The sequence below is a fragment of the Perissodus microlepis genome, chromosome 6, assembly GCF_051167445.1.
Source record: "Perissodus microlepis isolate ML-2025 ecotype Zambia chromosome 6, ASM5116744v1, whole genome shotgun sequence".
Taxonomy (NCBI): Eukaryota; Metazoa; Chordata; class Actinopteri; order Cichliformes; family Cichlidae; genus Perissodus; species Perissodus microlepis.
In genome coordinates, this window is record NC_140466.1 from 10,702,806 (window position 1) to 10,730,349 (window position 27,544).

The 27,544-nt window shown below is 38.5% G+C and overlaps 1 protein-coding gene across 1 annotated transcript; it reads left to right on the forward strand.

Moving 5' to 3' along the window:
- The first annotated feature begins 6,110 nt into the window (after window positions 1–6,110).
- LOC146385130 (complement C3-like) lies at window positions 6,111–26,977 on the forward strand. Its single transcript, XM_084930710.1, has 43 exons — window positions 6,111–6,224; window positions 7,911–8,106; window positions 8,225–8,387; window positions 8,997–9,091; window positions 9,309–9,397; window positions 10,018–10,100; window positions 10,212–10,299; window positions 10,412–10,517; window positions 10,670–10,790; window positions 10,885–11,000; window positions 11,785–11,931; window positions 12,320–12,419; window positions 12,559–12,653; window positions 12,780–12,971; window positions 13,094–13,249; window positions 15,627–15,756; window positions 15,978–16,046; window positions 16,291–16,488; window positions 16,582–16,699; window positions 16,784–16,872; window positions 16,966–17,105; window positions 17,488–17,700; window positions 18,896–18,959; window positions 19,047–19,136; window positions 19,283–19,489; window positions 19,639–19,714; window positions 19,855–20,014; window positions 20,180–20,275; window positions 20,721–20,871; window positions 21,560–21,645; window positions 22,224–22,301; window positions 22,402–22,557; window positions 22,844–22,906; window positions 23,030–23,111; window positions 23,230–23,278; window positions 23,392–23,482; window positions 23,580–23,669; window positions 23,774–23,876; window positions 24,742–24,831; window positions 25,681–25,773; window positions 25,863–25,946; window positions 26,373–26,517; window positions 26,713–26,977. Exons 1-43 carry the CDS (start codon window positions 6,151–6,153, stop codon window positions 26,852–26,854), a joined length of 4,974 nt encoding a protein of 1,657 aa, XP_084786836.1. The 5' UTR covers window positions 6,111–6,150; the 3' UTR covers window positions 26,855–26,977.
- The last annotated feature ends 567 nt before the right edge of the window (window positions 26,978–27,544 follow it).

A 27,544-nucleotide genomic window follows, 5' to 3' on the forward strand; every position in this document is an offset into this window, starting at 1 on the left:
TGCTATCCATCAGATTCTTTAATAAAAACTGACGCATTCTGGGTATTTACATTTTGCGACCATGTAACTTACGATCTGAATAACCTGAACTTGAATAAAATAAATACTTTGAAAACTGCTTCTCAGCTTCAACGCTCCAAGACGATGGGCAACAAGCAAGAATACTTGGTGTGCACATTGCAGTTTATTTACATAACACCTTGTGAAACATGCATTTTGATTTGTTTCAGATTAAGTTGAGCTTTTCCTAAGTTATATGAAAGTGCATCACAGTCAATCTTTTAAATCAATATTCCTTATAAATGCAAAAAACGTGTAAAAATATACATTTTTACATATAAATACACAGAACAAGCCGCACAGAAAAAATACTAACCTGCGTACAAATACAAAGTGTTATTTAACTCATGTTCCTTGCTCATGTGGCGGAATAAAAGGGAGTGACTTGGTTACATTGCAATGCACAAACCTCTCTCTTCTCTTCGTGCAGTGAAACAGATTATAGAATAAATTTAGTGGTCTGATTAGTCTTTTGTTGTCACTGGCTATTAGAAGCTGCAGCACAAATAGTGTTTAGTTTACTTACAAACTGCTGCTGCAAAACATGATGATCTCTAAGCACAGGATCACAGGAAGCCATCAGTTATAAGTTCACAGCCAAGTATGTGAGGACTCATATCAGACGTTCTTCTTTGGGCAATGGTAGGGGCAAGCCAGGTTTTTCACAACCCGCTGACCTTGACTGTTTCTTCTCCACCGCACTGGGCTTGTATGTTCCCTCCATGCTTCTTTTTTTCCTAATGACGCAAAGTAGCAACAGCGTAGTCAAGCTGAGCAGGGACAGCACGGTGGAGACAAACACTGACACCATGGGTGAGATCGACACCTCCGTGGCCATGCTGAGGAGAGAAATCACAAACTTTTAAAGTCATCAATACGTAATTTATAACATCAACATGAAAGAAGTTGTTACAACCTCTAAGGGTCAGTTGTTCCAACAAGTGTTTCACATTTGCGCACTAGAGGGCAGTTACCTCAGTTACTGAATTCAGTCACCCTAGCGGGGATGCACAACAGTTTTTTTTTGTTTGTTTCTTTAACCAGAAACAAACAAAAGTGAAAATGTTAATTTAGACTGTATGATTAATGATCAGCTGAGAGGAAAACCGCATATTGGGTCAGTTGAAAAATAAGTTGAGAGTGTTTAAAATGAGCTCACCTCCCGGTAGAGTAGAAAGGATCATTCAGGTCTGCAGGATCTGTTCTTACATTTGCACCATGTAACTGTGGAGCATTAAAAAATTATATATATATCATTCAGCCGTAACATTAAAGACACCTCCTTAATACTGTGTCTTTTGGGTCATGTGTCCTGTGCACCAGGACATTGGAGAGTGCTTGATCTGTGCCAATGCTTTGGTGGATGCTATAAGTAAACATAACATTTACATAAGTGCCAGGACCCAAGGCCTTCCCAGCTGTGCCCCACACTGCAAAGACATTATTGTTATCCACTTTACACATCAGGACTTTTACTGTTGTGGCAGATCAGATACATTTAAAACATATATGTAAAATAGAAGAGACTGTCATGTTTAACACTTTGTATTTACGAGTTTGTGATCACAAGTCATTATTTGCCTGAAAAACAAATTGTAAGAAGGGTTTAAACTGTTTACAAAAAAATCCCAAGCTGCAGCACATCCATCCAACCTGCTGAATGCCTGAATCCAATTCAAGGTAGCTGGAGTGCTGGAGCCTATCCCAGCTACCATAGGGTGAGAGGCAGAGTACACCCTGGACAGGTCACTAATCTGCCGCAGGGCTAACACAAGAAGACAAAATCATCCACACTCACATTCACACTTACGGGCAATGTAAAATCATCAGTGAACCTAACTGCATGTCTTTAGATTGTGGGAGGAAAGAGAGAGATACTTAGTCTCAAATGTACTTCAATTTAAAACACTGCAGCCAGAAAACCTGTGTGACATGACAGGCACATACCTTTCAAGGAAATCTTCCTCTTTCATTCCATAACCGCTTGGAATACCAAAAGAAAGAGCTTATCACAAAGTGTTGGATGAGCTCATGTTTGCGATTATATTTTCATGGCAAGAATCGCATGATTTTGAAATACTAATAAACTAATCATACTACAACCATTGGTGAGGAGAAAAAAACATACACTAAAGCATTGTTGTTTAACCATTTAGTCTAATACAAAACTACTTGACAAACTTGAGGTATAATTATGACATACAGACACACACCAAAATGTGTGGTTTACAAGCCAAAAAACCCACAAACTTCATGTTACAGGAATGCCATTGTACTGACTTCCACTACATTCCTTGGGGGTGTATTATTACCACTATGCAAACAAGGACCTCAGCCACTGAAAGTTAGCAGAAAGGGAAGCAATTTACATTTGCTTTTTCTTCCCAGAATACTGTGCAACCAGCTTATTAACTTAGAGTGCTATTCTACTAACAATACTGTGTTAGTAGCGGCCAATATTAACAACAAATGAATTTTTTTTATTGCGCTTTCATTGTTTCCAGGTTCTCAAATGTGAGGAATGTTTACCTTCTTTTGTTTTGTTACGTGATAATAAACCTATTATTCGGAATATAAAAATAGGTCAAATTGAGCCTAACCTAGTTCTCACTCCCACTTTTAAAGCATCAATGAGCAAATCCAGTGTATGGACTTAGCTGTAATTGGATCTATGGCCCTCATAGAAAATCCTTAATCATACCAGACTGGGACACTAGGCTACAAAAAACTATTCTAAAAACATCCGTGGAAGCGTTTCACACTGAAAAGGTAGTTAAGAAAATGTCCCGAACTCACCATAAATGTCCATATATATAGACAGGAGATGCCGAACAACTCCTAATCTTAAACCTCAGTCTCTAAAGTGTAAAAAGTCTGCTCCCCATAAACCACTTAGACCAAGAGACACTGACACACCCACCAAAGTTTAACATTGCCACGGGCTGACGTATGTCTCTGCCCAGGGCGGGATGTCACAGATCCCGAAACACCTGTTTAACCGGTGTCCTTCCGGCTCAGGTGAGCCCGCTGTTGCTCTGAACTGTGACAGGTGAAACCGCTTACAGCCAAAGGAATGAAGGAGCGCGTGCAGCCTCACGAGGAAGCTCAGACCGTTGGGGTTACAGCTGCGTTCGTAGGCCAAGGATGAAATTTGGTATTTACCTGCCGGTTAATGGGTATCCAGGTGAGACGATCAACGTTGTAGTGGCACCCTGTTCAAAGTAACACGCTCCCGGAAACCGAGAATGCTCATAGTCTGAGAGACAGATGTCGACGTGTTCGAAGCATACTGAAAGTATTCTGCCCCACTCACCTGTCGTATTCAAATGAGCCTGGTCACATGTCCTCTCTGCACCAATCAGAAACACAGTCCCCCTTTTTTTTGCTTTTTTCCCCAAGACCTCAACAGGACCTGGAAAAACTAGTCCATGCATTCCTCTTTAGTAGGCTTGACTACTGTAACAGCATCTTTACAGGTCTACCTAAAAAATCAGTCAGACATCTACAGCTCATTCAGAACTCTGCTGCTCGAGTCCTCACTAAGACCAAAAAAGTGGACCACATCAGTCCAGCTCTGAGGTCTTTACACTGGCTGCCTGTCCGTCAGAGGATAGACTTTAAAGTTCTGATGCTGGTCTATAAAGCTCTGAATGGTTTAGGACCAAAATACATCAGTGACCTCCTGACCCAGTATGAACCTTCCAGATCCCTCAGGTCATCTGGATCCGGTTTTTTATCAGTTCCCGGAGTCAGAATCAGACACGGAGAGGCTGCATTCAGCTTTTACGCTCAATATATCTGGAACAAACTCCTAAATTTCAAAACTTATATTTTAACTACTGATTTTATCTACTGTTCTGATTTTATCTACTGTTTTTTTAATCAATTTTAAGTCATGCTTTTTATTGTTTTGGTTTTTTAATGTCTCTGTAAATCACTTTGAATCACATTGTTGTTGAATTGTGCTATATAAATAAACTTGCCTTGCCTTGCCCCTATATTTTCCTATCTCCTATACATTCCTATCCTATATTTTTTGCTTTGTTTTGTTTTAGCACAAGTCACTAAGCTTACAACCAAAAGTAGGTAATATTTGGTTTATTTGCTTTGACAAATACAAATAATCACTCAGTTGATGTATAGAGGGTTAGGTTTAATAATTAAATAGAAAAGTCCTTGTGTGAGTTTACAAAGCTGCTGTTTGTCTGTGCACAGTCTACCCTGTGGCCTACTTTCGTTATTACTGAACAAACGAAACTCCGATTACCAGAAGTCCTGGTGTGCATAACAAAGACACGTTATGCCAGATAAATAGCCTGAATTAAATCTTATGAAAAAGTAAAACGAAAATCCAGTTTCACGCCTTCTTACGACAGTTCACCCTACTGTTAGCTGTGTTTAAAGAGCTGGAAAAAAAAAGTTATGATAAAGGAGAATCTTATAGCAAAACTTTGCTTTCTTCAGTTTGGTCATATTTTAATATTAATCAATGTGTTAATCTTCAACAACATAGAAAAGATTAAGGCACTGACTTAGTAAAGAAATAATAATTTATTTTTATTTATTTTATTTTTTTTTTACAATTCCTACATAAAAGCTGTGCAACTTCCTTTAAAACAACAACATTTGATTTGCCTTTTCACACATAACATCTGTTGAATAAAAGCTGAACTTCTCATCAAGTCCTCCAAAAATTGACCCCCAAACCATAATGCTCTACTGCAGGCACTGACTAACCCTTTATTCGATGTTATGTAGGGACAGTGGGACGTGGTCTCCTTTAAAAATCAATAGCTTTGGTTTTCGACATATTTACTGTGAGGAAAGACATGTCAATTAACAAACCTCGCATGGATAAAAATACTATGTTGCCCCACCTACTACAGAAGACTCACAATGATACAGTTATTAGGGCCAAATACTGATATCTGATTGATCCGGCTGCTGTTAGACCATAAATCAAACAAAAGTGGTGACCACACACAGCCCTTAGTTTCCTTAGCCAAGACTCTTTTGTTTCTGTTTAAAAAAAATGCAGTGAGCCAACACACTTTGCTAAAAAAAACACATTAAAATTAGGTAGGAGTCTGTGTGCAAGACATAACAGATTTAATAGAGCAGCAGGAGTATGCTTCACTCCCCTCTTTGCCCTTCAGGCAAACTGTAAGGGGTCCAACATGTTTGTATGTAAAATGTGCTCTATTTCATTATGCTCAATTGCATATCACAATATTAGTGTAAACAGCATACTTCAGACTGGAGGACACATATAACTGGATAAGGGAAAAAGAATGGATGGATGAATAGAAATGCAAAAAATAAAAAATATGGAAAAATGTGCTTATGGTGAGAATTTACACATGAATTTAAGAGAATGAAAACCAAAAAACCCCTGCTAAATCCAGGCTGCTTTTGGATATATATTGGTAGTAAGTTATTTCTTTCCTTTTTTGTTTGTTTTTAGCATACTTTGAACCCCACAGCATCAACTGACCATTATATAAATGCCACCGCCTTTAAATGATAAGCACTGTGGAGGATCATTAACGATGCTCTGCCCTTCTTTTAATGGTTAATGTGGCACAGAGAATTACATTTGTTCTGAGGGTAAAGGCAGGATATATTTTGCTTTCTTTTCTTTCCCTGTCACTGAAATCCTAAAATAGAGGATATCATATCCACTATATTAAATATGTCAGATTGTTACTGTAAAAAAATAAATAAATCCATGAAGCTTCAAAAGGTTCAAAAGAGGCAGAACAATAATATGAGCAATAATATGAGATTTTAGAAAAAAGAAAAGAAAAGAATATTTATTGGATCCTGTGAACTAATTACTAAACTGCATGGTAAGACATAATTTAAACATGTAAATCTTTATTGATTTTCCAGTGTTTACTTGTTTCTTTAGAGAAGAGATAATCAGGTCTAAACTGTTTCCCAACCTGCTGCTGGAAAATTATGTGTACATGTGATTGGAAAGAGGATGAATAGTCATTTTGTGGGAGTGCAGAAGGAGGGAGGTTAGTGAATAAAAGAAGGATGCCGCACGGCCACGGTTTACTATAGCAGCAGAAAAGGATCGGGATAATGAGGAGGACTCTGCTGCTGCTGGCCTCTCTGGCCTTTGTTTCTCTCACTTCTGTGGCTGATGGAGCTCCATTGTAAGTAGACCTGCTGTACTTTTACACATTCCCAATAAGGTTGAATTAAGGGGCGACCGTGGTTCAGGGGATTGGGAAGCTCATCTGTACCGGTTCGATCCCCCTGCTTTCTCTGTCCTGGTCGTTGTGTTCCTGTTGGCCAGAGGGGCCGATGGAGCGATATGGCACCCTCAGGGCAGCTGTGTCTACAATTGTAGCTTGCTTCTACCAGTGTGTGAATAAATAGTGGCATTGTAAAGTGTTTTGGGTGCAATCCAATATTATGATTAATCACTTCATGCATGAATTATGACAACCTCAATCAGGACTTTTTCTTAATTATTTTTATTCATCTTTTCATGCCTAAAGATGAATAAAAATAATTAAGAAAAAATCCTGATTAAGGCTATCATAATTCATGCATGACAAAGTTAAATAACAATAATTACAATGAAACACACCATACAGCTATAGTAACTTTAAACAACCAGTGGGTGACACGGTATGGACTGACACATCAGTATCCAATGTACTGGTTTATATGGAAGTATACCATCAACACTGACAGAAATACAAGAAAACAGCCTTTGAATAGCTGTCCACTGTAGTGACCACTATGAGTGAAAGGGTTAATTCATGCAAAACAAGCCTATTTTGTCATTCCCAATTCCATAATCTTGGATATGTGCAGAAGATTAAATTAAATTAAATTAAATTAAATTAAATTAAATTAAATTAAATTAAATTAAATTAAATTATGTCTGTGAAGGTTCTCAGTCATCCAGGTCATCGTAGTCTAAGGAGCTTGGAAAGAAAAGCACCTGGACTTCTTTAAGTTGCTTGAAGACGTTTCGCCTCTCATCTGAGAAGCTTCTTCAGTTCTAAGGTCAAATGGCGGAGAGTCCCAGATTTAAAGCCAGTGGGAGTATCCCCCCAAAGAGGGACAAAAAGACCCCCTGATGTTCCTCTACCTAATCACATGAGCCAAGGTGTGAAAACGGGTGTGGGTCACAATCAGCCAGGGTTTCGGGTGAGCTCATTGTGAAACCTGGCCCCACCCTATCATGCGATTTCCTGAGGTCAGATGGCCCAGGATGTGAGTGGGCGTTAAGGCGTCTGGGAGGGAATTCAAAACTGGATTATAGATGGCAGGCAGTTGGTGTCGTAAACCACCGCCTCTGTTCAAAGATGGTCGCTCACAGTGACCAGTGTAAAGGAAGCACTCAAAACATGCAGTTATCCTAATTGGGCGTTCAGAAAGTCAGCAAAGAGGCACAGAAAAGAACATCAGACACCAGCTAGGGAGGATAAGAAAGACAGACGCAACAACATTGTTAGACATCAGGCTGACATTAACAGACATCAGGCTGCAATGCAACATTTACATATAAAGCATTTAAAAATATGAGCTATTTTTAAAACAATTTTAAGGGTCCCATAGGAAAACAGCTGGTAAATACTTTTTTGTTATAGTCTTCAGTCATAAAACCTTTATATAATAAATACGTGAATAAAAATGGAAAACTTATTGGTTTTAAATAATTAAAAATAATTATTTCAGCAATTATTAATGTGTTTTTCATGGTGTCTAAAATGAACATATAACATAATAAATAAATAATTTATTCTTTAGTCAGTAACAGCATGTGTTTATCTATACAGATATTAGTATCATTAACATCTTTCTATGTTACCACCACTCTGCAGGCAAGTGATGTCTGCCCCAAACTTGTTGCGGGTGGGAACTGCAGAAAACATCTTTGTGGAGTGTCAAGACTGCAATGGAGGAGACGTTAGGGTTGAAATCAATGTGATGAACCATCCAACCAAAACTAAAAGGCTGGCAACAACATCTGTGACCCTCAACAATGCAAATAACTTTCAGCAGCTTGGGAAAGTAACGGTAAGTTGAATTATTTGTTTACTGTATGATAATATTATTGTTACTTCTATTTCATTAAATATTCAATTATCATTGAATATGCCATCGAGTGTTTATAGACTTTTCATACTGGTTTCAGATCCCTGCAGGAGACTTCAATAAAGATCCCAACGCGAAGCAGTACGTGTACCTACAGGCTCAGTTCCCCGACCGCCTCCTGGAGAAAGTCGTCATGGTTTCCTTCCAGTCTGGTTACATCTTCATTCAGACAGACAAGACCCTTTATACACCAAACAGCAAAGGTGAGTCTACCGCTACCTCATGACTAAGAAATACAGCACACACAAGGGTAGTTCTGTGGTGACCCACTAGAGGGCTCCACTCACACCCAAGCTTAGAGGAGGGGTTTTTGTTGTGTTTGGGTGCGATGTGCTCAGTTGATGTATGGAGGTGAATAAAGCTGGAATGGAAAACTAGAGCTCCCGTGTCGTGTGTTCCATGCTTCCATAGTTCTATCTTTATTTTATTTAATACAGATTCAATATTTTTTTCAGGGCCATTCAATAAACTTAAGGAAACATGGTGCTGCTCCAATAATTTAGTTTTGAGTTTGAGACAAAAAACAGTTTGTTACAGTAATTATGTGGCTATGGCATCACCTTACACAAATTAGAAAGCTGTTTTGTGTAGTCCATGCAGTCCCTTTGAAAAAGGTTAGAACATTTTATAAGTATTTTCAGTGAAGATTTGAAAGGAAAAAAATCACATATTTCCCTCAGTTTGACTAAGACATATTTTAAATGAATGACCTTAAATGAAATTACTAAACTGAATTTCTTGATTAACTATTCCTCCCAACATGTATACATCACTGCCCGAGCAGCAAAAATAACATCTTCTCTTCCCTTCAGTTCATTTCAGGATGTTTGCACTGACACCCCAGATGGAGCCTGTAGAGAGTGATGAAGCAGCCCAAACTGATGCTTCCATTGCCATTGAGTTTGTGGTATTGTGTTTTATTCTTCATGGGCTCAGAAGTGAAATTGACATTATGCAAGGGAAACAAATATTTTATTTGCAAAGAAACAAAACAACCAAACTACATCAACTTTGTCTTGAATTTTTTTATATTGTCATTTACATATTAGTTTGGAAACTAATACACTGTCCAAAACTACCACTAGCAAGGTGCACTGTTAATAGTGGTTGATTTTTTTTTCCAGACACCTGAAGGCATTGTTTTACCACTTGATATAGTCGCTTTAAAATCAGGTATTCATTCTGGAGATTTCCAGCTTGGTGAAATTGTTAGGTGAGTATTATTATTATTACTGTGATTATTATTATCATTATTGTGGCATGTGGGGAGTGGCTAGTTATCTCCCATCATGCCTTTGGAATATGTGTTGCTGTTTAAGATGCTTATTGTTTTTTGTTTAAGTTTATGTGACTCTTATCTGTTCGCTTAACTGTTCTTGTTGATGCTGCAGTATAAATTCACTGACAGTTATTGTTGATGGAAAGAATTTAATACCACGACTGAGTTTAGGCATGTAGTTATTGACCCTCTGAAGCACAGTGTAGTATAGCTGAAATGTCCAATAAAGATCTCCCCCTATCTAATTTTTGTAGAACAGCAAGTTTAACTTTTGCATGGGTGCTTTGCTGTTAAGAATACTCAGCTGGCCACATCATTATTATTATTATTATTATTTGTGAATATTGTGAAGGGTAGTATGTGCTACATTGATTATTTTTTATTATATAATCAATCTTGCATAACTTATACACTTCCATAATTCAGCAATTGTAGTCTAATTAGATCCTGTGTGTAGAATATAGTCTGCAGTCTGATTAATGTGCTGCCTTGAGTTTTACAAATGCTTGGACTATTTGATTGATTAATATATGTGTGTGTGTGTGTGTGTGTAGTACTGGACTGTGGAAAGTGGTGGCAAAATTCCAGAGCAACCCACAGCAAATCTATTCTGCAGAATTTGAGGTCAAAGAGTATGGTGAGCATCCCATTATCTGTACAGTACCTGCACAACATTTCTTTACTGTTTTTAAATGTGCAATACAAATAGCAATTTGAACTTGACAAAGAAGATATTTTAATCTTGCAGTTCTTCCCAGTTTTGAGGTGAAACTGATACCATTAACACAGTTCTTCCACGTGAACAGCAGAGATTTCACCGTCAGAATCAAAGCTACGTATGTAATTGTTTTGTGGATTTAAGTAGTATATATGTGATCGTTTGTTGTTACATTTTGACCTGGGTTCGAACTGGTTGTTCACAAGCACATCTTTATTTCATGGTTTAAGGTATCTGTTTGGTCAGGAGGTGGATGGAACAGCCTATGTGGTGTTTGGGGTCATCAAAAAGGACCAAAGTAAGCAGAGTTTTCCAGACTCTCTTCAGAGAGTGCCGGTGAGCCCATATTTATACTTAAGATTTAGCATGTCCATATAAAGCAATGCTGACATAAGAGTTTAAATACCTCCTACTATTCAGAAACTGTATTATTGTGCTATAACTGCGGAACATATTTTTACATAAACATTTTCATGTTGCTGAATTAGATTGAAAATGGTGAAGGAGAGGTGACACTGAGGAGGGAAGACATAACAAAAGTTGAGAGGGACATCAACAGCCTTGTAGGGGGCGCCATATTTGTATCTGTCAGTGTGCTGACAGAAAGTGGTAAGAAAGAAATTACTGTTTTTTGTTTTATTTTTTATGAATCCTGACAGATTTTGGTGAGTATGTATAATTATTTTCTTGTACCCTGTCACAGGTAGTGAAATGGTGGAGGCCGAGCTGAGAGGTATCCAGATTGTTACATCACCCTATACGATCCACTTTAAAAGAACTCCAAAATATTTCAAGCCAGGAATGTCCTTCGATGTTGTGGTAAAGCACTAATTTACATTTACATAGTCTGACATAATGTTACACGGTAAAGTCATAAATTTGATATGTCAGTTGTGGCATTTGAAGAAATTATAATTGCTTTACAAAGTGTCATGATCAGTGTTGGTCAAGTTACTTGAAAAAAGTAATCAGTAACTAATTACTGATTACTTATTTTCAAAAGTAATTAATTACTTAGTTACTTAGTTACTTTTTAAAAACACGATTTACAACCTGAACAGGTGATAAAGCAATAGATCTTTCAGCCCAATTCTACTTTTTCTGCATAATCCATCATACAAAATGTAATCAAATGGAAAAGTCTCTTTTTAAAACTTGTTTTATTAGTTTTAATCTTTTAACTTTATGCATCAAGCAAAAATTAAAGTATATGCAACATTCTCTGACTGGAAGAAATTTGTTTAACATTTAAACCTATTTTCTGCACATTCCAGCACATTAAAAAAAATAGTTTTTTGTGTTTACACTCAGTCTTTCAAATAGATGCAAGTAAAACACAGCAGAAAATAAATAAAATCAAAGACTAGCGGTCCTGTTGCTCTATTTTCACCTGTAAAGCAGCAGCATTCCTACGGGAAAGTAACTGTAATTAGATTACCGTTTTTGCAATAGTAATCCCTTACTTTACTCGTTACTTGAAAAAAGTAATCAGATTACAGTAATGCGTTACAAGTAACACGTTACTGTAACAATGCTGTTTGTTACAAGTAGCGCGTTACTGCCCATCACTGGTCATGATTCAGTTTCTCTTGTCTGATGTTAGGTTGAAGTTTTAAATCCTGATGAAACACCAGCAGAAAACGTTCCAGTAGTGATTAATCCTGGGGCAGTCAGGGGATTCACTGCAGCTAACGGCATGGCTCGGCTCACCATCAATACAGAAGGAAATGCAGCTGAGCTGAGAATAACTGTAAGTTTTAAGTTCTGAAAAAGCTTTAAAAAGAACCCTCAGCAACAAAAACAACACTACTTCCACTACTACTGCAACTACTTAGAATAAAAACAAGAATGACAGCATTAAAAATAACTTTTAATAATAATAATAGGGCAGCACAGTGGCTGCCAGAATGCTATTTTGGATTGTTCTGGCTCACTTTAACGCTTGCTCACACAAATGCTGCCCTCAAGCAATAAAGATTATCAATTACTTATCACTTAATTTAACTTGTTGCTCATTGGTTATGTATGCTGGGCTTTAATTACAGGTCCTGACTGATTCTTGTATACTTGCAAATAAAAGCAGATGAATGTTTGTCTTATGCTTAGTATGGCTTATGTGTGTGTGTCTTTAATTACAGGCAATGACCGATGACATCATTCTTACACCTGATAAACAAGCAAGAGCAGAGATGACAGCAAGACCGTACCAGACCAAGACCAGGACTTTTATCCACATAGGTGAGAAAAATCCTGAAGAAGCATTGCATAAAGTAAAAGAATAAAGATTGTTACTGTAGGTAAAAGTTGAAGTATACTGTGTGAAACATGCACTAAAAGATGTGTTCAAACTATAACATTTATTGAAACATATTGGCAGGTGTGGACGCAGCTGAGCTGAAAATATCAGACAATCTAAAAATCAACCTCAATCTCAACCAGCAGCCAAATCAAAATCATGATATCACATATCTGGTGAGAGACGTATTTATTTGTTTTTGTATATATAGCTATTTTTTCTGTGATGCAACAACTGGTCATAGTACATACATGTGCGCTTAAGGTGTTAGGTATTAATATGCAAATCTTTCATTTCCCCAGATCCAGGGCAGAGGTCAGCTAGTGAAATATGGCCGTTATAAGACAAGAGGCCAAGTACTGATTTCCCTGATACAACCAATCACCAAAGAAATGCTGCCATCGTTCCGCATCATAGCCTACTATCATACAAGTTCAAATGAAGTGGTATCAGACTCTGTTTGGGTGGATGTAAAAGACACCTGCATGGGCACTGTAAGAGACTCAAGAGCTGTGAAAGAGTGAATCTTTACAGCCAAAATGCACAAATGTTACTCATTTCTACAGTAGTACTTATTTTTTTAACATATACAAATTTGCATGTCACCCTCACTTAGCTGAAACTGGAATCCTCACGACCTGCTCCAGCCTATGAGCCTCGCAAGATGTTTGGTCTGAAAGTCACAGGAAATCCAGAGGCCACAGTGGGACTGGTTGCAGTTGACAAAGGTGTCTACGTCCTAAACAACAAGCACCGCCTGACACAGAAAAAGGTCATTTCTCAATTATTTTTTGCTTTTTATATTTTGTAAATTGTTTAGCTACAGTAAACAAATTGCACATATTGGATTTCATATTAATTTACGTATTGCATACATACCAAAAATGTCACCTCTCTGGTGGGGAAGGAGGCTGAGTTAGTGCGTGAGGTTGAGAGGTGCCAGCTAGATATAGTCGGGGTCACCGCAACACATGGCCTGGGATCTGGAACCATTCTCCTGGAGAGGGGCTGGACTCTGTCTCAGTCTAGAGTTGCCCCGGGTGAGGGGCGTCCGGCTGGGGTGGGTATCTTGGTATCCCCTCGGCTTGCTGCTGGTATGTTGGGGTTTCTCCCAGTGGACGAGAGGGTTTGTTCCCTTCGCCTTCGGGTCAGGGAACGGGTCCTGACGGTCGTCCGTGGTTGTGCGCCGAACGGCAGTTCAGAGTACCCAACCTTCTTGGAGTCCCTGAGTGGGGCACTGGAGGATGCTCCACCTGGAGACTCTGTTGTCCTACTGGGAGACTTTAATGCTCACGTGGGCAACAACAGTGAGACCTGGAAGGGCGTGATTGGGTGAAACGGCCTCCCAGATCTGAACCCGAGTGGTGTTTTGTTATTGGACTTCTGTGCAAACCACAGTTTGGCCATAACAAACACCATGTTCAAACATAAGAGTGTCCATAAGTGCACGTGGCACCAGGACACTCTAGGTCACAGGTCGATGATCGATTTTGTAATCGTATCACCAGACCTGCGACCATATGTTCTGGACACTCGGGTAAAGAGAGGGGCTGAGCTGTCAACTGATCACCACCTGCTGGTGAGTTGGATCAGGTGGCGAGGGAGGACGCTGGACAGACCCAGCGCACCCAAACGTACAGTGAGCATGTCCTGGGAACGTCTAGCAGAGGCCCCGGTCCACGAGATCTTCAACGCACACCTCTGGCAGAGCTTCAACAGCATTCCGAGGGAGACTGGGGACATTGAGTCCGTGCTGGAACGGAGAGTCCGTCTGTTAGTCGAACCTCAGATACAGGAGGAACAATGCGGTTTTCGTCCTGGTCGTGGAACACTGGATCAGCTCTTTATCCTCTCGAGGATACTCGAGGGCGCATGGGAGTTTGCCCAACCACTCTACATGTGTTTTGTGGACTTAGAGAAGGCATTCGACCGTGTCCCTCGAGGGGTCCTGTGGGAGTTGCTCCAGGAGTATGGGGTGTCTGGCCCATTGCTACGGGCCATTCAGTCCTTATACGACCATTGCAAGAGCTTGGTCCGCATAGCCGGCAATAAGTTGGATTCGTTCCTGGTGGGTGATGGGCTCCGCCAGGGCTGCCCTTTGTCACCGATTCTGTTCATAATTTTTATGGACAGAATTTCTAGGTGTAGCCAAGTGGCGGAAGGCTTTCACTTTGGTGGTCTCAGGATCTGCTTTTCTCAGATAATGTTGTCCGGTGGGCTTCATCAGGTGATGGCTTCCAGCTTGCCTTGGAACGGCTCGCAGCCGAGTGTGAAGCGGTGGGAATGAGAATCAGCACCTCCTAATCTGAGGCCATGGTCCTCGGCCGGAAAACGGCGGAGTGCCCACTCCGGGTCATTGACGAGACCCTGCCCCAAGTGGAGGAGTTTAAGTATCTTGGGGTCTTGTTCACGATTGATGGGAGAAGGGAGCCGGAGATTGACAGACGGATTGGTGCTGCCATCGCAGTGATGCGGCCGCTGTACCGGTCTGTTGTGGTGAACAAACTACTTACCCATTTACCAGTTGATCTACGCCCCTACCCTCACCTATGGTCTCGAGCTGTGGGTAGTGACCGGAAGGATGACAAGGATGCCTCCTGGGCACCTCCTGGGCGAGGTTTTCCGGGCATGTCCCACCGGGAGGAGGCCCCGGGGCAGGGCCAGGACACGCTGGAGCGATGATATCTCTCGTCTGGCCTGCCGAATACCTTGGTGTTCCCCCGGATAAGCTGGAGGAGGTGGCTGGGGAGAGGGAGGTCTGGGCTTCTCTGCTTGGGCTTGGGCGGAAGAAAATGGATGGATGGATACGAAAAACCTGAAACTTATTATGTTGTTACAGCATGTTAACCTGTGCCTCAGAACAACTATGCCTAGCTGGGACATACGCCAGACGGCCCGTAGGTCCCCAGTTTGATTTGTTGCTCTGAGGGTGTGTAGAGAGGAGGACAGATTATTGTGACTCTAAAATAAAAAAAAACAACTAAAAATATGACGGTGAATTTAACGTAATAATATACAATGTCAACAAGACATTTTTTATTTTTTAGCCCTTTTTTTTTTTTTAGATTTGTGAGCCATATTCGAGTCCTCATATTGTAAGTTTACTATTCAATTTACATTCTTGTATGTTTTTGTACTTTAACCTGTAGGTGTGGGACATAGTAGAGAAGTATGACACAGGCTGCACACCTGGTGGAGGAAAGGACAGTATGGGTGTCTTCTTTGATGCTGGGCTATTGTTTGAGTCCAACACTGATGCAAAGACCCCATATAGACAAGGTGACAAAGCAACAGAGCATCCCACTCTTTTACCATTGTCTAATACTTTTCTCTCGGCTTCACTGCTAAACCCTTGAAGAATGATGATTATTTCTGTCATGTTTTTGAACAGTCCAACAACAAAGGTTGTGTTATATTCTTCCTATTTTAGTAACACAAAAACCAAATTCAGTTTCAGGCTTGTTTGATATGGTATATTTTGTCTGTGTTGCATTTTACAGAAATTAAATGCCAGCCTGCGAACAGAAAGAAACGCAACGCTGCTGTAATGGATGTCAGAAGCAGTTTATGTAAGTATATAAATATAAATATATATATACACATGAATAACCACATATTAATTCATAATTTCACACATATCCCAGTTTTTACTTTTGACAGGCTATGTATTAGTCAACAGACAAAAAGAAAAAAAAAAATTTTACGCTTTTGACTTCATTACAAGATTTTCTGTTTACAAAAAGACATATTTAAAAATATGTTTTTAACTTTACAGTAAATCACAGTTCTTATACTTTCTTCTTTACTTTTCAGTAAAAAATTATACAGACCCAGTAGAATCTGAGTGTTGTCTGGATGGCATGAAGGAAACCCCCCTTTCATACACCTGTGAGGTCCGCAGCGAGTACATTGTTGATGGTCAAGGCTGCCGTGATGCTTTCCTGCGCTGTTGCAAGGCAGTGGAAACTCTTCGAGCAGAGAAGAGGGAGGAAGACCTCAAACTGGCTCGCAGTAAGAGATGGAAACAAAATGGGAAGGGGTTATCTCATTCATACTATGTGTCATAAAATTCACAAAATTATGTCATTTTTAATCAAAATCCAGGTGAAGGAGAAGACAACAGTTTCATGGACAGCAATGAAATTGTTACTCGCACCAATTTCCCAGAAAGTTGGCTCTGGTCTGATATCAAATTGCCTCCTTGCCCTAGAAACACACCTTGGTGAGTCACTGTAAATCACAAACACATACAAATGAAGTTACATCTTAACATCTCTCAGACTGTAAACATTTTTCTCTGTTTCAGTGACACCACATCATTTGTGAAAAGTGTTCCTTTGCAAGATTCAATCACAACCTGGCAGTTCACCGGCATCAGTCTGTCAAGAACTCACGGTGAGGACTCGGTGACTAAAATATGGCTTTTTTTGGCCTTCCCTTTACTTTTTTTTTTTAAAATGTCATTATTTTCTGCATATTTTCTTTAAGGAATCTGTGTGGGTGATCCATTTGAGGTCATTGTCAAGAAGGATTTCTTCATTGATCTCAGGCTGCCTTATTCTGCTGTCCGTGGAGAGCAGATAGAAATTAAAGCAATCCTCCACAACTACAGCCCTGATCGAATCACTGTAAGTACAGAACCACAGTAATTACTGGACTGAAACACTGTGACGTTCAAAAGTGTCATCTTGTGAGTTTATCATGTGCATTTTCGTTTTGTGTTCGTAAAATCATTTTCATTTTCATTTGCCAGGATGATTACATTTCCTTAGTTAAGGTTGGCTTATCATATTTGGTTTATCATCAACTAAAATTGAAGAGTACAATCCCTTTTTCATGTTGAGTTTATTAACTTAGTTTTATATAAATAAGGAGAAATGAAATTGCAGAAAGTTAAAGGAATGCTTAAAAATCTCTGTATTTATTCATGATCTTTGTATTCTTCCAGTTCGAAATACCACGTTTCAATCTCTTCTCCAACTTTGTCATTGCTTTTTTTCTTTTATAAAGGTACGCATTGATTTAACTGAGGAGGAGCATGTGTGCAGTTCAGCTTCCAAACGTGGTAGATATCGCCAGGAGGTCACTGTTGGGCCCGAGACCACACGATCTGTACCTTTTGTCATTATTCCCATGAAGGAAGGAGAACGGCGCATTGAGGTTAAAGCAGCTGTTAAGGACTCATATCTCAATGATGGCATCATGAAGATGTTGCGGGTGGTGGTAAGAAAACCAATGTTTGCTATTTGGATGCCCAAAAATATGTTCGTTATGTGCTTCATCTGTAGGGTGATTCCCTACTAAATAAAACAAAAATGTTTTTTCTTATCTGAATGTGAAAAGGCCATTTAAAATTGGTAGTAATAAAATAATTTGAAAGTTATTGTTTGTTGAGGTTTAGGCACAAAAAGGAACAGACAGAAACAATAACTGGAGTCTGGCTCAATCCCAGACCAAACATCAGACTGATAATTTTATAGACTAACAATATGTGCTGAAATTTTGTTATAATACTACATGATTATCACTTCCAAAAGAATTTCCCTTAATAATCTTAGAAATGATCAAAATATTAACAATAATCATACTCATCAAATGCATTTTTAGTTCATTGCTTGATTTTGTGTCTATTTTGTAAAAAAAAAAGGATTTTAGTTAAAGTGTGACTATAGGAAGATGAAGAACCAGTACAGTACTCCAATCAGTACTGAACAGCAAACTGACAAAACCTAGCCAAAAGAAAAACTACACAGTTATTTATAATAATGTAGGTCAGTTTTATCCATATTTTACTTCTAAAAATCATGGTTATCATCAATATTGACATATATTATTGAAATACGTTCACTGTATTCATTTGGGAGAAATGTTACATTTACAGTCACATGTAAATGTTATTTAGTAATTATGCATAATTAAAAATGGATAACAGTTTAGTTGAAATTTAAATAGAGCTGACAGTTCAAGCTAAGTCAGTATTTGTGGTTTATATATTGTGATTTTGTAAAGGGTTTTGGCTTCATATTAATATTGATAATGTTATATTTTATGAATTTAAAGGAAAAATACATATGATAACATTGTAAACCACCACAGTCACTTAATTATTCTCAGCAGCACGCTTTCAGTATCTATTGCAACTACAAAGTATGCATTTTATAGCTGCAATAGTAAGTTGACTACTAACATCATTCGCATTTTTCCTGCTGTGGCTACTTCTCTCACACATCGAGAGAGGTTCACTTCACACATCAAGCCTGCAAAGTTAAACTGAGTTTAGTCATAAAGGTTGCAGTTAGGCTTAGCAGGACAAACTGTTGAGGACTTAATTTAATTATGGATTTATTTCCTGTTTTGTAGCTACTGCACTTTTCTTTGCTAAAATAATAATGACTTCCAATGTTTGTCTGTTTTCCAGCCTGAGGGCGTACTGGTTAAACATCCAAAGATCGTGACTTTAGATCCTATTAAGAAAGGAGAAAGTGAGTTTATCTATTAAAAAGCTAGATTCTAATTATTCAGTCAAACCCTGATTTTCACCTTAATAAAACATTTTTTCCTTTGTTTAGATGGTGTACAGAACGAAGTTCTTAACAGTGGAATTAAAAGGAAAGATTTGGTTCCAAACACACCTACTAGCACACAGATCTCTGTGACAGGTGAGAAATATTTAATATTTATGCAGTTTATGTGATTCAGTGGCAATATCACCCTGAAGCTTCTATTATATATTGTTATTGTTGACATTCGGGACTGACTACCTTAATGGGTGTTGTGAACCTTTTTTGTATGTGTATGCATGCAGGGAGAGAACAAGTATCTCAGCTGGTGGAGAATGCCATTGGCGGCAACTCAATGGGTACTCTAATCAGACAACCCTCGGGCTGTGGAGAGCAGAACATGATGTCAATGACCCTGCCTCTTATTGCAACCTTGTATTTGGACAAAACCAACCAGTGGGAAACTGTGGGCTTTGAGAAACGTAATGAAGCTCTCCAACATATAAAAACTGGTAGGCTCTCACAGATGTACATAAATTCTTTGGTGACACAATAAGCACACAAAGCTCCTCAAAATTGTTTCTAATTGATAAGAGTCAGATGCAAGTTGAAAAGCAGTGAAGTAAAAAGATTGTTTTATTTCTTTAATTGTTTCATCAAGGTTACACAAACGAGTTGGCCTTCCGTAAAAATGATGGATCGTTTGCTGCATATCCTTCTCGCCCAGCTAGCACCTGGTGAGGCACCCACAAACATCCATGAATTCATACATAATATTTTGCACATGCTGCTTTAATTTCTGATTTTGCAAAGCCAATTTATAGTAAGGGCAAATTAATTATATTAAGCTATTGTATCCCCTCTTCCTGTCTATAAGGCTGACTGCCTATGTTGCCAAGGTGTTTGCAATGGCCCATCATCTGGTTGCAATACAAGATAATGTGATCTGTGATGCTGTCAAGTACCTTATTCTCAGAGGACAACAACCTGATGGTGTTTTCAAAGAATTTGCACCTGTATTGATGTCAACAATGAATGTGAGTGCACTGATTTTATTAACACCAGTTCTTCATCTATACTTAAAATACAAAATAACTTATAACTAAATGAGAAACCAGTTATACAACTGCCAATCAGCTTTTATAAATATTAAAAACGGTTCTGTTAGAAATAATACTAATATGTTTGTGCTTCATCTGTAGGGTGATGTGGCCGGCTTAGATTCAGACGCCTCCATGACAGCTTTCTGCCTCATTGCAATGCAAGAGTCACGCTCAATATGTTCCGACACTGTCAATGTGAGTATTTCACCTGCAAACATTGTTGTTACAAAGTATCTAAAATGATCAAACGGTGATACTTTCTATTGCACTTGCATTGAAGATTTAAACCACAGACCAGCAAAAACAGACAGAATTCAATTAATCTCACCAACATGTTCTGTGGTCATGTCTGTATGAAGATCTTGTAAATTATAGATTGATAAAAACATAAAATATTCAGACTACACCTCTTCATGACTTGGATATACAAAAGCCTTAATTCTGGTGCATTGCTCATGTTATACTGAATGGTCCAACTCTTAATTTTAACTTTCTCAATTAATGAGACTTGAGAGGCTCACAAAAGGACGAAGAACAAATGCTCCACATTCCAAGATAGTATAGTAATGTTATATTTCTTTATGTTTTGTTTTCCTGTCACTCATTATCTGCCTTCTTTTTCCTTTTTTCATCTGCCCAGAGTCTCCCAGGCAGCATAGACAAAGCAGTGGCCTACCTGGAGAGGCGCCTGCCCAGCCTTACCAACCCTTATGCTGTGGCCATGACATCATATGCACTGGCTAATGAAAACAAATTCAACAAAGAGACCCTATACAAGTTTGTTTCGCCAGGTTTGTACAGACAGACAGACAGACAGACACACACACACACACACACACACACACACACACACACACACACACACACACACACACTCACACACACACACACACAGTTGAGACTATATAAATGTTTACAAGATCAGTAAATGTAAACTATGATTGTTACTGTTTCAGTTAATTGCAAAAAAAAACAGTTGTAAAAACTGTACTATAAAAGTATGTTCATGAGGATTTTTTTTCTAACTCTTAGTTAAATCAATGGTCTGGTATTTTCAGTGCTTTTAAATTGCTGTCCTGTCCTTCTCTAATACAGGTCACATAACCATAGGCTAAAATACAATAATTTTTTGGCGTTAATTGTTGGTGCAAATGGACTCAAGATGTGAGTTCATCTTGGGTCACATCAGAACAGGTCCAGTGATAGCGACAGTGAGTTTATTTACAGTAAAGTTGCAAACAAAGATGACAACAAAAGGAATTGTCAGTTAGTGTGTCCAGGGTTGCAATATTTACAGATCCACAGGAACTCTCTTTACAGGGGAAACTCTCTCTCTTAAAAACTCACTTAGGTGCAACCAGGCGCAGAGATGATATGTGTATTCACATTTTTACTATAATAACAAATTTACTACTGAGGTAGATGTGTTCAAGATATATTATAGTAATAAAAATGTACTTGTGTGATTGTGTCTGTCAGAGCTATCTCACTGGCCTGTACCTAGAGGGGGCATTTACACTTTGGAAACCACAGCTTATGCTCTTCTTGCTCTTGTCAAGACTCAGGTGAGCATGTCTAAATTATATCATCCATCCATTTGCTTCCGCTTATCCTTTTCAGGGTCGCTGGAGCCTATCCCAGCTTAGGGCGAGAGGCAGGGTACACCCTGGGCAGGTCTGTTGCAGGGCTAATACATAGACAGGGGACAACCAGTCGCACTCACATTCAATCCTACATTCACACCTATGTTCAATTTAGTATTTCCAATTAACCTAACCCCACTAACGACGTGTGGTCATTGAAAATTTATTTTACAGTATTAAAATACCATCGGACCATTCCAGAGTACTCGAATTACCATTTATTTAATGTAAATTTCTCCATTTAGTTTTATGTTGTGTTATTATTGTGTGCAAACACAAATGAAAACAAATAAGACATTGCTTTGTACAGCTTCATTATGTACTATGAAAAACATTGCTGTTTTCTTCCATTAGGCAAGTTTCTCGACTGGATTTTAATTACACCCAAATAAAAAGCAAAAAGCAGATTATAAAGCCTAAAAGTCTGAAGTACCTTTGAAAAATGTTTTTCCATAATTTATTTTAAAACTCTACTCTTGTCCTGTGCTGTTTTAATAAAGAACTTTGAAGATGCCAGACATGTTGTGAGATGGTTCAACACACAACAGAAGGTGGGCGGAGGCTATGGATCAACTCAGGTAACACAAAACTTTCTGTCAACAAACAGATATTTTATACATATTATCCCACCTTATAACCTTTGCCTTTCTTTATCTCCTCCACTTTTCTTCTCTCCAGGCTACTATAATGGTCTATCAAGCTGTAGCAGAGTACTGGATCAACGCTAAGGAACCACAGTATGATCTGAATGTGGACATCAAGTTGCCAGGAAGGTCGGCACCTGAAAAGTACAATTTCAATCAGAACAACCACTATGCCACAAGAACGTCTAAGGTGAGAAGAAGCAACACAAACACAGTCACCATGTAGCACAATTTGTCAGTCTGAAAACATGTCCTCTAGCAGTAAATAAATCTCAGTACTGCTAGTGTTTCTGTCTTTTTGGCAATCCATCTCACCAGTCTGCAAGCTTTTTGGTCTATTTCCTTTTTTCCTGTCTAACAGACATTCAATGCAATTTAAATTCAGTCGGTGGGAGCGAAGTGAGCTTATCTCTGTTTTTTTTCTCATAATATGTACAAACACATCTTTGTGTGTTTGTACATATTAATCCCAACAGATTAACGATATAAACCAGGACATCACAGTGACTGCTAGGGGAACAGGAGAAGCAACAGTGACAGTAAGTTATCTGTTAGTTGATCATTTCAGAATCCTAGACGAGGCTTTTTAAACTTTAAAAGAACAGTATAACAAAGACTTTTTTATCACACAATATAAAAACACACTTTTTCTGATGCAACAGTTGGTGTCACTGTATTACGCTAAGCCCAAAGAACGGGAGAGTGACTGTCAGAATTTTACCCTCAAAGTGGATCTCGTAGAAGGTACTTTGATGTCCTTTATCTCCTCTTTTTATTTTACTTATCTCATTAAATCAGTTTGCTTCAGTTTATGGCATTTTATTTGTTTGTGCTCATTTTTTCTTTTTCCTTATTCTTTCAGAAAAATCTAATGCAGATGAAAAGATATACAAACTTAGGATAGAGGTCATGTAAGTACAATATTAACTACACTTTAGAAATAGTTTTGGCTTAATAGGATTTTTTTGTTCCCCTCCATTTAACTCTGCTGTCATTTGAATCATTCTTATCATTCTCTCTACAGGTATAAGAACAGGGATCGTGATGCAGGCATGTCAATCTTGGATATTGGCTTACTAACTGGTTTTGCTGTTGAAACAAAAGACCTGGATTTGGTAAGAAGAGACACCCACATTAAGTTATGTGGTTACAGTTAAAGAAAAAAATAAGACCTCTTAATGTTTAAAAATTGGCCTTTTTGTGTGTCTCTAGTTGTCTAAAGGACGTGGCCGCACCATATCAAAATATGAGATGAACAAAGTCCTGTCAGAAAGAGGCTCACTCATCATTTACTTGGACAAGGTTGGAAATCACACCAATCTTTCTTCTTATCCCCCCTTTTCCCCTTTACCCTGGTGTTTATTTATGTTTTTCACTTTTGTGTGTGTCTGTATTTCAATTCCCAGGTTTCTCACACACGAACAGAGGAAATTGCTTTTAGGATCAAACAGGAAATGCCAGTGGGCGTCTTACAACCCGCAGCTGTATCCGTCTATGAATACTATGATCGTGAGTTTTATAAACATCTTACCTTTGTTACCTTCAGGTGTTCCAATAAGCACCTAGACATGCAAACTGATGTCTGCCGAGCAGCTGTACTTTTCTGACTACATTGTGCCAAGTCTAAAGTTTGGTTGTTTGTCAGGAGTTCCAGTTAAAAAAAAGACAATTTCGCACTCCTAACTTTGTGGCAACAGTTTGGGGATGGGAATGTTTCAACACACCGGTTTTGCACTATAGTGCACAATGCAAGGTCCATCAAGACATGGTGTAACAGCAGTCTGGCGAGGAAGGAGCAGCTAGCAGGTCCAGCGGGCATACTGTGTGGAGGTTAGCCAGATAACTCAAAGCCAGTCAGTTAAATCAAACAACAGACCTTTATTTGACATTAGCAACATAAGCCCACACAAGCCAGGTCTCTACTGCTTTACTCTGTCTGTACATACATGTGCGGGGATGGGTAGACACCAATGCCAGCCCGTTACAATGGTGAGGTCTTTCTTGGAACAGACACACGGGCAGCATGTACTGGCCTGCACAGAGTCTTGACCTCAATTTGATAGAACAGGTTTGGGATTAATTAAAATGGAGATTGTAAACTAGGCCTTTTCATCTAACATCGTCTGACCTCACAAATGCACTTTGGGAAGAATGATCAAAAATTCCTATAAACACACTCCTGAACCTTGTGGAAAGCATCCCAGAAGAGTTGAAGCTGTTACAGCTGCAAAGGTTGTGCTGACATCATATTAAACCGTATGGATTAAGAATGGCATGTCACTTAAGTTCATTTGTGTGCGTGATTTGTCATTGCCATATACATTGTTATATCTACCATAGCGGTCACAAAATAATACCTTCTTTTTTATTGCAGAAACACACTGTGTGAAATTCTACCATCCAGAGAGGGAAGCTGGAAAACTACTGCAGCTCTGTAGAGATAACATATGCACATGTGCTGAAGGTAAACACAATCATATACATGTGATTAAAAAAGCTTATTTTACAACAGTAATTAAAATGTTTTCATGCATTTTTCTATTAACTTTAAATGGTACAGAACACAGCATTAGAAGTGTGATTAAAGTAAAGGTTTCATTTTAATAGTCAAATTTTGAGCAAACGTGTTTTTTATGTAGTTTTGTTTGGGTGCAAGTTCTTCCTGACAATGAACTGGTTAAACCTGAGGGTGGGTGGAAGGCACCTGAAGCTGTGGATATGCTGATCCTGTGTCACAGTGCCTTTTTGGCATACAGTTATGAAAAATCAATCATGTACTCCTGTGTATCCCCAAGTATTCCTGAGTCGCATAGGAGGCTGTCTGACCAACAGCTAAAGCATGGTGAAAACTGGTTCTTAACAAAAACACAAGCACACAGCAAATCTATAACAGGATAGCTGGGACCGATGTCCAGACCCTAACCCCTTTGAAATGCTGTGGCAGGAATATGACAGACTTATACAGGGGCAAATCCCCACAAACCTAAAACTCCTCAAATGATGCGAGACACTGATTTCAGAGAAAAGAAATTACTTATTACTGCTAAAGGTGATTCTGCGAGCTTTTGAATCATTGGGTATACTTTCACACTGCAGTATTCTGGCCTGTGAAAGTACATTTGTTCTTCATAACTAGCTATTGTGCTGTTAGTAACTTTAGATCTATGCACTAATCTACAATTATAAAAGACGCCTATTTTAGCAAATGAGATTTAAATAGTATATTCGACCTTCATACACCTGCAGTCACCTATCAACACACATGAATACATTAGCTTTGCATTTTTACCCTGTCCCTATTGTGTACTTACAGAGAACTGCAGTATGCAGAAGAAGGAAAAAATCCCCAATGATGACCGCCAAGCTAAGATTTGTGAAAGTACAGAGACCAGCAAAGTAGACTTTGGTAAACAAACATAAATGGGTTACATTTGGTTTTATTTAATAGGATATAGTAAAGCAAAAAGCTAAAAACTATACTTTGGCTGCCCACAGCTTACAAAGTACTGGTTGAAGAGTTTGTAGAAGAGTTATCCACAGACAGTCACAAAGTCAAAGTGCTGGACCCCATCAAAGAAGGCAAGTACCTATGTACTTTAAACGTCTATTTTAAAAGAAATTATTAGTTTGTTTTTGTGGCATTAAGATGGCAGTGACAGTTATTTTCTATTATAGCCACAAAAAAATAGGCAATTTGAAGGACAAATCGAGCATTTTATAAAACTGCTGCTTGCTTTTGTACTAAGAGGTACATTTAGTGGTTGACACCATTTGCTATCAGTAAGTCAGTGTGGCTTGTCTTGCTGATACCCATTTTCTCATTTAACATTTAATACTCAGCATAGGCATATTGCCAAAATACTAGTATTATCTATATAATACTGTATTATGATGATACAACTAGGAATGTATATGGACACAGCAGCACTGTGTTTAACTATAACTTGAGCAACACATTCAGTCATTCATAAATCACTGCTCTCAACTGTCATATCTTAATTACAGGGAATCTTGATGTTGGTCCACTGAATAAACAGCGCATATTTCTCAGTTATCAACAGTGCAGAGAAGCTTTAAGTCTGGAACAAGGAAAAACCTACCTTATCATGGGCTCAGATAAAGATATTCACCGAGATGACAAAAAGAATACGTAAGTATATTGTTTGTCTGGCTGTGCTTGTGTGTGGTGTATATTTAAACTAATCTCAGAGTTCTATTCATTAATCATACCTTCAGTGAATAAATGTAATTTTCTTGAACTGTGTATATTTATCACAGTTGTTTTATTCTGTATTTTGCTGATTGGTCACACAAACACTATTTTTCTTTCAATTGTTCTTTTCAGATTCGAGTACGTAATTGGTGAGAGAACCTGGGTTGAGTACTGGCCTACAGCAGAAGAGTGTCAGACTGACAAATACCGGGACACCTGCTTGGGCTTGGAGGAGATGGTCAATCAGTACTCACTCTTTAGATGCATCGGCTAGTAAAACAAAAAACATTTCAAATCTTGTTATTCTGCTGTTTTTACAATTTTCTGTAAAACAGAAACCGATATAACATAAGGGTTTCACCATTTCACTGCAGTGATTAAAATGTTTTAAAATTTGGTACTGGCTCTGTGTTTATTCAAGTTTATGGTGGCTAATAAATTTCTCGAATTTTTAATGCATTTGAAACTTTACTAATCCATGACAAGCACAACAAAAAAAATAAAACATTTGAAATAAAACACCCAGCCCTCCATATAAACCGGATAAGTACAAGAAAAAAGGTTGGATGGATGTATATAAATATTACTGAGTTAGTATAACTGCAGAAATAAGAAAATATGTTAGCATTTATTTTAATTTTCAGACAAATACAGTGAAGAAACGACAGGAAAGCAGAGGGAGAGCGAGGAAGACATGCGGCAAAAGGCCACGGGTCAGACTCGAACCCGTGTTCCTTGATGTTTGCCATGTCCAAAGTTTTATGTTCTCCTTAAATTGCTGTCTGTCTGAATGATGTCCAAAAGACGGCGTGGGCTTTTTAGATAATTGAGAAACTTTCTGGAGGAAACCTTGTTAGGAGAGACAGTACCCAGCTGCTCTCATTTCTAGAAATTTGGCTATTTTCACCAGCCTGTTAATCAACCAAAGACCAAGACAGACTTTTAATTCATTTGAAAGCCTGAT

What these genes read in the sequence shown, in the direction of transcription:
- LOC146385130 (XM_084930710.1), top strand. Translation starts at nt 6,151, where the DNA reads ATGAGGAGGACTCTGCTGCTGCTGGCCTCTCTGGCCTTTGTTTCTCTC. An exon ending in ATCATGATATCACATATCTG is followed by an intron (nt 12,654 to 12,779) that starts GTGAGAGACGTA and finishes TCATTTCCCCAG; the next exon opens with ATCCAGGGCAGAGGTCAGCT. An exon ending in TTGCTCTTGTCAAGACTCAG is followed by an intron (nt 21,646 to 22,223) that starts GTGAGCATGTCT and finishes GTTTTAATAAAG; the next exon opens with AACTTTGAAGATGCCAGACA.